We start from the raw sequence: 10,542 nt of genomic DNA, 5'->3' as shown, positions 1-10,542 counted from the left end.
GTAGGCTGCCTGCCCTGCTGTCTCCCTGTGCCTCCGTAGCACTGAAGTCCTGTTTTTCTCAGAAAAGTCCTGAGATTTTTCTTTGCTTACCCCCTAGAAAGAAAAGGTGACTTTGCACACGTTCCTGTAATGTTCTTCCCTATTTTTTGGTGGGTTTGGTACTCCTTCCCCCCACCACAATGCCCCAGAATGATGCTAGGCATTGTGGAGAATGCCAAATGCTGCCAAAATGGTTGCTACAAAACAAAACCCCTTAGGGAAAGAAAGAAAGAAAGAAAGAAAGAAAGAAAGAAAGAAAGAAAGAAAGAAAGTTGTGCTATAACCCTTGCTGATGGTGAAAGAAGTTCTCCTCACCCGACAGCTTTGGAGAAACAAGCCAGAGCCATGTCTCCATGACAACTGAAGGAGAAGGGATGAGTGGCTTGCCCACATTTTTCTAGGAGCTGTTTTGGGTCTGGGCAGGGCTCCACGAGGGTGTGCATCACACCATTCTAAGTCGCTTCACTTCCAGGTGCGGGGGGTTGGAGGGAATATCATCTGAGTGACAGGGGCTGCTCAACCAACAAGAGAGGCTTCCCCCCTCTCCAGGCTCCCCCCCCCCTTTCTCCTTAATGAAGGTGTAAAATAGTTGCTTCCGATGTGCACATTAGGGAGAGAAGCCTCACAACCAGCCCCAAGCCTCCTCACCCATTGGTGAGCTGGATCGCTTTAACAGAGGGGCAAAATAGTTGCTTCTGATGTGCACATTTGGGGGGAAAGCATCATTGAGTACAATGGGAGCTACTTCTGAGTAGACACTAATTGGTCTGCGCTGGGAAACACAGGACAGGAGACAGGAAATACCCGTTGACCGGGGTCACGGTGAAAGGCAGACCCCTGGGCAGGGCTAGCACACCCAAGGTCAATGCACACAACAACTATACCACAGAGAAGTCGACTTAAGGAAAAGAATCTGACTTCAAGCAGTCTCAACAAAACTGGTTTTTCCGTGATGAGGTCCGGGGTGGCTGCTGAATGGCCACAATATCATGTATCCCTAACGACCTCAACATGCAGCCGGCTCGGAGTGAATCGCTGGTGGAGACACCCCTCAGGAAAGACAACTGCTCTGCTTTGCAGGGTTTTTGCACAGCCTGCCAGTGCACCTGTGTCGTTGTGCTGCCAAGGCACAGAAGTAGGTGGCTGCGTCCCTGAGTTGAACCGCCCTGATGGTCAAGTTACTCAGCCGCTCCTGTTTGTTGAGATTGGCAGAGAGGTTGTCCTCCTCCTGCGGTCCGTCCAGCACCAGCTGCAGAAGGTACATAGGCCCCTGTCCCGGGTGTTGCCTGTACCAGTGCAAACCATAGAAATTGCTGGTCTTGTACCGGCAGGTGATGGTGGGATTCTCTCCTGCTTTGCTTATCAAAGAGGGGTTCTGCTCCACACTGTCCTGGCATCTGACCCCTGTGTGGGAAAGGCGTGTGAGTAATTCAGTGCATTTCTGGGAACTTTGGGACAGTTCCCCATTGGGCTGCATATGGAGGCCTCGGGCCTTGGTGGATCTGATCTTCCTTTCGATGCATCCCCTGCCACATTTTGGGTGCTTCCATTATATTCTAGAGCGGAGCTGGCTCAGGAGGGACCTTTTAAAATAGACTTCTGTAACTTGGTACCCTGGAGACGTTTTGGACTACAACTCCCAGCATCCCTGGCCATTGGCCATGCTGGAAGTGGCTGATGGGAGTTGGTCCAAAACATGTGGAGGGCACCAGGTGTGGGAAGCCTGCTGTACAAAGTGTGGCACGATGCACCGGCAGACATTTAGAAAAGAGGGGAAATACTCAGCACTTACCACGGAAAACTGTCAGCAGCAGGATCAAGAGGCTGCACGGGAATATCTCCATAACTGTTCTTGATTACCTCTGTGGGAGCAAAAAGAAGTGGTGGTCGAGTCTTGCTGGTTCCCCAAGATCTGAGAACAACAAAACAAAGAGAGTCGTCACTCTGATGTTCCTTATGGTGCTTGACTCATGCAACAAGAAGGAAGTCTCTTACCACAACAGAAAGGATTTCAGTGAAGGGGAGGGGAGGGGTTTACAGCTATGAAATTGCAATCCCACCCTCATTTACTAGCCAGCAGCCATTTCAACTGGTTGCAGCAGCAGAGGAACATGGGAAGTGGGGCCACTCCATCAGCTGCACAGAGAGACCAGCTTCGTTGGCCTCCTCTCCTTCCATTCCAGCTGGTCATTATGGGAACAACTATTTCACTTTGAGAACTGGGGCCTGAGTTGCTATTTCCTCCCTCTTCCCTCCCCATCACTTTTTCCTTTTGTGTTGTGTCTTTTAGAAGATAAGTCTGTGGCTAGGGCCTGCCTTGTTTTATTGACTGAAAGTAGTCCACTCAGGGAGTCTTTTTGGCTAAAAAGAGATGTAAAGATACCTTAAATAAACAACCAAACAAAATGCAGTCCTGCCCTCCACAGTGAGATGATAAGGAGAACACAGAGAATGTGTTGCATCAACAGCCGCTTGTTTTATTCATCCCCCTTGTTGTCTGATCAGTTCCTTTTTCCTGATCCCCCCCCCATTCCTCTTCCTTCTTCTTCCTTCTCCTCTCTCTTTGCAGCAAGCATCATGTGGTCTCTCGAGGAAGGAATCATAGAATAGTGGGGTTGGAACGGGCCTATAAGACCATCGAGTCCAACCCCCAGGAAGCAAGTCACCGTATCTCATGCCTTTGCTTACTTATGCACCCAGCTTTAGGGAGATGCTTGTACTTAACCAGTGTTAGATATTTTCTCTGACAATGTGTATAAAAGCACTAATGAAGTAACTTGATTTGAACTCCTTTTAAACTGGCTCTAGCCCGCGTTTATTGCCTCTAATATCAAATGGTGTCTTTCTGCGCTTTCTCCACAGAAGGCAAGTCTGCTGTAAGCCACACCAGACTTTCCAGGATGCTGACGGGTGTGTAGAGGAGGAAGTTAAGAGAAGGTGCTTGTTTTTCAGTCTCTTAGGCGGAGTTTCCACCTTAATGCAATTAACCATTACTGAGGCCTAATTTGGGCTATTACCTAATTATGTTATTATCCAAAGTGGAATGCAAATATTTGAGAATAAACAAGGAAATTGTCTTTGTTAGGAGCATAGGAAGCTGCTCTACAGTTTTTCTAGACTGGGCTGTCTAACCCATTCCTTCTGCTTCCAGATTCTTTGCAGAAGGAAGATCAGATCTGTCCACTTTTTTTCCTTTCCTGCCTTTCTGTATTTTCTGCTACATAACCTCTAGGTGGCACTGTGGTATAGTGAAACAAAGCAGAATAACACAACTACACTAGTGAATAAGTGTGCTTTGTTTCACAGTGCTAAAAAGTACCAGATTTTCCATGCCCTTTGAAAAAACGCAAACACAGGAGCGAAACTGGAGAATCACAATGACATCTAAAGCACCCATAAACAACCATGAGTGAGGAATGCCAAGCACACAATAAAATCCTCCTCTGGAAAAGCTCTTAGACTGAGTCAAACCATGGGTCCATTTAGCCCAGAATTGTCGACACTGACTAAGCAGCTCTCCAGGTTTTCAGGCATGATTGTTTCTTAGTCCTACCTGGAGAAGCCAGGGATGGAACCAGGACCGTTCTGCATGCAAAGCATTGCTCAGCCATTGAGCTACAGCCATTCCCAAATAGAAACTACTTCCTCCAGGTGAGGCTTGAACTCACGACCTCAGCGTTGCTGTATCAAGTACTACTATATAAGTACTGCATGCTGCTAACCAATTGCACCACTGAAGGTACCATAAGGCTTAACCTGTGGACACCATGACATCCATATGCATGTTTTGTGTCTAGCTGGCAGGATGTAGTCAATAATGTGGCCTGCAGTTCAGAAGCAATGTCCTTTGAAGAGCACGTCTACACTGCAAGATTTTTTAACCTACACTGTCTATTATTTGCGGTATTCGCACTCTGTTACTACCAGAAAAGAAATTGCTGAGTGATCCATGAATTAATTGAATACAGATTGGGAAACTGTTTTTTTGGAATGTCTGCCGCTCTCTGAGAAAGGAGTAGTCTCTAGTGCTCTCTGGTGGACAAAGCAGGCACAACATTGGTGAAAAATATGCATGCCGAACACACATTACAATGGAGATCCGGCACAGAAGAGCTCCAATACTATTTAAATTTTATTGAAATGCAGCCTCAGGGGATACCTGAATGCCCCACACTAGTGGGAAAAGCGTGAGCCTAGGAAGAGCATGGGGAAATGATATGAGTGGGGCTTTTTAAAGTATCCCCCTGAATTTATTAATAGGGCAGTGCATGGACCCCCCGATCCGACTTGGAAGCTGCTTTGGAGCTCTCGAGGTGGGCCTGATTTGGCTTGGGATGATTCGGGGGCCACTTGCCTCAGCCTAGGAAGCCGAAGCAGGATTCAGACATCCGAATCCCACTTCATCCTCTCAACACACCGCCTAGCCCCCAGCTCCTTACCTGGGCCTTTGTTTTGGGGGGGTACACCCCCACCAGGGGAGCTGCCACTGCTGCTAGTGCCGCCAGAGACACCGTTGCCAGCTCTGCTCGGGAAGGCACTGCCAGGGCAAATGCTGTCCATTGCAGCCCGCCACCCGCCGACACGCACGGGGGCAGGAGTTGCCCACCGACTGCACTCTCTCCCTTCCTTGGAGGGGAGGAGGGCAACCGGTCGGAGGCCGACTCCTGCCAATGGAGGCAGGATGCTGCCGCTGCCGCCACCAGCTCCTAGGCCCTCCGGATGTGCGCCAGCAGCCATCTTGTTCCAGGGAATGGGGGAAGCCATTTTCCCCTGTTGTTGTGCCATTGCTGTGCCTGTGAGTGGCGGATCCGTGATTTTTCTGGCTCAGTCCGTGGAGGCAGATGTGCTCTGTGACATGATGTTGGTTTGGGGGATTTGCTTTAAAAATCATAGGAAGTCATGAGGATCCCTCTTTGATTTTATGGAGCCTCATTTGACCCAGTCCCTGTAGCACGCGCTTTCTTCTCGGCTATGTTCTGCCGAGGGAGACTGGGAAGGGTGAAGGCTTCCTCTGCCATGCCTGGAAGTGACTGGAGCAGTTGCCCACAGTGGCTAGGATGGGATCAGAGAGAGAAATGCCATGGAGCTTCCCTCTCAGCTCCCGTCCCATCCTGCCGCCGCCATCATTGCACACAATGGGAGCTCGTCGGAGTCACAGGAGGCTGCTCCATTATCAGGCACCTCACGCACCCCAATCGATTGTCTTGCACCTGCCCCCCGGGGTGTACGCGCCCCCCTTTGGAGACCACTGCTCTAGCCAAATAACGTCCAGACAGTCCTCTCCTCTCCAGTAGCACCACCTCTCTCACCGTGAGCAAATGGAGGCTGACTCGCAGCAAAGCTCCCTCCCTCCCTCCTCCTCCTCCCTCTCATCTCCCTTTCCCCCACCTCTCTCAAATTGATAATTTGGCACCTCCATGTCCCCTCACCTTCCCCCCGCCCTCCTCCTCCTCCTCCTCCTCCTCCTGCCCCTCTGCCTGAGCTTTCAGAAGCTGATACATTTTAGAGACAGCCTCTCTAGGCTGGCCAGCAGGCATAAGAAGAGCAAGGAATATACGAGGAGGACAAGGCGCTTCATGGAGGGGCTGCTTCGCTTCGGGGCACCTCGGTCTGGTCTGGTCTGTCCCGCTTTGTATCATGAAAAGGCACCTCCAAATCGCCTCGTCATTCGGGCTTCATACTGAGTGTTGCACAGCCCTATTCATTAATTCATTTTTGGTTCCCCGCTGTGGTAATTTACTTGTTGCTGTCATATACTGTTGTCACTTTTGTTATTGTACTGTTCTTCACTCTTGCGTGTGACCCTTTGCTTTCCTCAGCAGGTCAGAGGCAGCATCTTCGTGGTTATTTGAAGAGGGTCAGAAACACTCTCAGCTGGAAAATGTCCCTCGTCTTCTTATTACCGTAACACAGAGTATCAGCACCACCCCAAACACACTGAACAGTCATTCTAAGGATGTACGAAACACCTACCTGGCTCCGCGCTGGGCAATCCGCAGTGGCGGGGAGGTGCTTCATCCCTCCCTCCGGAATCCTTGACGGGGGGGGGGGGGAAGCGATCTGGTCCTCCCCCCCGGAATCCTGCCCGGCCGGCTCCACTCCACAGCCAAGCCACGGAGCCACTGGCCAGCTCCGGCCGCCCACAGCCAGACATCTGGCCACTGGGCAGCCCTGCAGGGAAGCAAATGGCGGCTGTCGTAGCCGCCGCCATTTGCGTCCCTGTATTGAGCTGTGATAGGCTACAAAAATACTTATGTAGCCTATCACGGCAGGGGGAAAAACCCCAGTGTACGCAAATGGTGGTAGCCACCGCCATTTGTGTACACTGGGTTCCCCCCCCCCCGCCGTGATAGGCTACGTAAGTATTTACGTAGCCTATCACGGCTATGAAGAGGAGGAAGTGAATGGCGGCCGCAGGACGCCCACCATTCGCAAAGCAGCGCAGACGGGAGCAGGTAAGTTCTCCGTTTCGCGGGCCTTTCGTGGGGTGGGGGCGGCAAGGGCTTCGTTCTGCGATGGTTTCGGGGGACCGAATGCACTGGCATTTGGCCTCACCGAGATCTGTCGCGGAATTCTCTGACATCCCTAAGTCATTCTTTCTTGTCAGGGAACCCTGGAAATTGACGTTCTGGGTATCGAACAGGATGTACTCCACGGCCGCCTCAAGATTAGGGATGTCAGAGAATTCCACCATGGATCTCAGTGAGGCGAATGCCAGTTCATTTGGCCCCCTGAAATCCGTGGTGGAACGAAGCCCCCCGCCCCACCACCCCGTGAAAGGCGCGCGAAACGGAGCACTTACCTGCTGCCGTTCGCACTGCTTTGCGAATGGCGGCCGCATCTGCCATTTGCATCCTTGCAGAGGCCGTGATAGGCTATGTAAATATTTACGTAGCCTATCACAGAAAAAAAGGGAACACAAATGGCGGCAGCTACAGCAGCCACCATTTGTGTTCCTGTTTTTTTGCCGTGAGAGGCTACGTAAATATTTACATAGCCTATCACAGCGAAAGACGGGGCGCAAATGGCAGCTGCTATGCCATTTGCATTCCTGTTTTTTTGCTGTGATAGGCTACATAAATATTTATGTAGCTTATCACGGCAAAAAAACAGGAACGCAAATGGTGGCCGCCGTAGCCACCGCCATTTGCATCCGCAGGCTCTGCACGCCTGCGAATGCACCTGGCCGGCGGCTTCACAGAGTTGCCACGGAGTGGAGCCAGCCGGGTTAGGATTTTGGGGGGAGGTACGGAGCGCCTCCCCCCCACCGCAAATCACCCCTTCGAAAAGATATGATATGATAGCACTCTTCAAGTACTTGAAAGGTTGTCACAGAGAAGAAGGCCAGGATCTCTTCTTGATCATCCCAGAGTGCAGGACACGGAATAATGGGCTCAAGTTACAGGAAGCCAGATTCCGACTGAACATCAGGAAAAACTTCCTGAGTGTCAGAGCAATACGGCAATGGAACCAATTACCTGGGGAGGTGGTGGGCTCTCCCACACTGGAGGCCTTCAAGACGAGGCTGGACAGCCATTTGTCAGGGATACTCTGACTTGGATTCCTGCATTGAGCAGGGGGTTGGACTCGATGGCCTTGTAGGCCCCTTCCAACCCTACTATTCTATGATTCTATTCTATGATTCTAAGATAAGTGACTTTCTCACATCCCTACTCAAGATCATCCAGTTCCCAAGATGCTTTTGCAAAAGCATGGCAGTTAAACTGGTTTCAAATGTAATTTAACTCTATAATCTACGTAAGCCTTCCCCAGCTAGGTTCCCTCCAGGCATGTTGGACTACAATTCCCATCATTCCTATGGCCATTGGCTGTGAGAACTGGGGATGTAGTGAGTTTAAAAAACAAAACTGCACATGGTGAGAGCATTCTTGTGCTCCTGTACCCCAGTTCTGACAGGGGAGAGCTTGAAGGGGCTTCAGTGCTTATGCAGACTTCAGTTTCCTGGAAGGAGGACACTGGATGGAGACTTGTGGCATTTCTTTTATAAAGGCTGAGTTACACTGTGCTCAGGATGAAGGCCTGCAATATCACAAGACCTCCCAGTCCCTGCTTCCTGTCCACTGCCTAGGAATCTTCCCCTGCAAGACAAAACCTGCTCTCCTTTTGTCTTAGATCCACCCTTCCCCAAGATCCATTTCCTCCTACCCCCTCAGGAGTTGTAGAGCAAAGATTACCAATTCAAGATAACCTTTGGGTAACTTGCCCCAAAGACTACATTGGGGGAAATCCTCAGTCTCTTTGTACTTAGCCTGACTGAATGGTAAGGGATCACTGGAGGTAATATAGACTGTCCCCAAACACATAACATTATTGTTTCTTTTAACTAGGGTAGGCAAATAGTTTTGCTGTTCTTCTAACATATCAGGAATGCAGAAGCTGTTTTAAACACGGAATGGCAGTTGGACTGGAGAGAACGGAATATCAGCTCTGTGCTTCAAGACTGAAGAATGACACATGGCCATCCAAATGGGCCCTCCCAAATTCCCTGGCTGCACCACCAGCCCCTCTCCTTCCAGTCCAGCTGGTCATTATGAGAACAACTCTTTCACTTTGAGAACTGCGGCCTGAGGTGCTTCCCCCCTCTTCCCTCCCCATCACTTTTTCCTTTTGTGTTGTGTCTTTAGGAAGATATGTCTGTGGGCAGGGCTTGCTTTGCTTTATTGATTGCATGGAGCCTACTCAGGGAGCCTTTTCAGTTAAAAATACATTTAAAGATACCTTAAATAAAGCAACAAAGGAATAAAATACTGCTCTCCACAGTAAGATGATAAGGAGAACCTTCCAGGGTCACACAAGGGAGCCTACAAGTTCAGGTTCTGATTGCCACTGGCCAGATGTTCCTTGGAAGTCCACAAGCAAGCTCTGAAGGCAACCTCCCTCTTCCAGTATTTGTCTCCCCACTCCACCCTACAGCTGGTAATCAGAGGTACACTGCTCCTGAACAGTGAGGTTCTCCAGTGGTATAATGGATAATGATGCTATTTCTGAGGCAAAATGGGATCAAGGTGGTCCCAGAGCTCACAAGAACCCAAAGCTGATTCTGTTCAAACTCTAGGCTCCACTCCAGGTTTTGCAATGAGGAGGATACACCTTTGTAGCACTGTGAGCCATGGCACAGAAATAGACAGCAGAATCATCAAGCCGGGCTCTGTTCAGGGAGAAGGAGGTGGTTCGCTGCTTTTTGTCCAGGCTCATACTGAAATGGCCGTAAGACCTAGTTTCTGTGGAAAAAAGGATGGCCTTCTGATGGATCTGGCCACCTTGGTTCTGCTTGTACCATTGCAAGTTGTCTGGATTTCCTTGATAGGAGCAATTGAGCTGGATGGCTTCTCCCTCCTTGGCAGAAACAAATTGGTCCATCTGGGTTACAGTTTCTTGGCCTGAAACACCTGGGAGAGAACAAGAAAGGTCAGGAAACATCCCAGTCGTTTCTCTCATTGTTTTGAAAGGAGGACGCAAACAGGCGCTTTTGTATTTGGCTGCAATTTTAACAATGTTGGAGAAAATGGTACCCAAAGGCTCCCCAATCATTGTACCATTCTTGGATAAAAGCCATGCTATCGATTAATATTGCATCATTTTCTGGAGCTTTGTTAGTTTAGCAGTTTATTTCTCTCAGATTGAAATCAAGAAGACCTGGATTGGTTGGTTGGCTTTGTTTTGTTTTTGGCTGAGTGAAACCAGGAAAGTGATCAAGGGAAAACAGTATAATTTTTTAACAAGTACAACCAAATTTACAGAGCGAAATGAACAGGAATGAGAGAGGAATGAAAGGAAGGAGAACTGAAAAGAAAGGAAGAAGGAACCGTCCAAAACACATAAATGAAAAACATGAGTTTAACCGATTCATTCCCATGCCTCCTTAATCAAGACTTATTGAACACTTACAAAGGGACTTGCTCCCAATGAAACACGGAAGATTAGGATTCTGTCCCAATACAACCAAGTGCCTCTAATTGAATCCTGGATTGTGGCCAACTCAGGGTCCAAAGCATTAAGAGTATACGAGAAAGGAGATACCTGTGGAGATGATCAGAAGCAATGCAGAAATGCTTGTCACTGGGGTTCCCATTCTTCATTTGTGCGACAGACTCAGTGAATGCGCCTTGGTTACTCTCGCACCTAGCAGACCTGTGGCATGAACCACAGTCCTCTGGGTGGTTTCGTTTTCCTGCCTTTTGAGGATCAAAGACATGACTTCAACATTGCTGTATCAAATACTGCTGTATAAGGAATGCATACTAACAGACTTCATTTTAAGGCTTTCCCTGTGGACACCATGACAACCACATGCATGCATTGTGTCTCGCTGGCAGGAGACCGGTCCCGTGGCCTGCATTTCGAAAGCAGTGTCCTTTTAAAAGCACATCTACACTTCTAGATTTTAACCTATTTCTATGAGTGCTGGTTCTGCCGCTCATTATATTAAAACTCCTACTTCCTCTACTATTTGCAGTATTCACACTCTTTTACTACCAGCAA

The 10,542-nt window shown here is 49.2% G+C and overlaps 1 gene segment (V, D, J or C); it reads right to left on the bottom strand.

The window, feature by feature from the left end:
- Positions 1–757: 757 nt before the first annotated feature.
- Positions 758–10,215, bottom strand: LOC146342779 (T cell receptor alpha variable 1-1-like). The segment is given in 4 exon segments: positions 758–1,443; positions 1,832–1,951; positions 9,338–9,449; positions 10,081–10,215. Coding segments are annotated over 2 exon segments (405 nt in total).
- Between the last annotated feature and the right edge of the window lie 327 nt (positions 10,216–10,542).

Source organism: Heloderma suspectum, chromosome 6, assembly GCF_057233095.1.
Source record: "Heloderma suspectum isolate Gila_16-S chromosome 6, 16-S_ref, whole genome shotgun sequence".
Classification (NCBI taxonomy): Eukaryota; Metazoa; Chordata; class Lepidosauria; order Squamata; family Helodermatidae; genus Heloderma; species Heloderma suspectum.
This window is presented reverse-complemented; position numbering and strand designations above follow the sequence as displayed.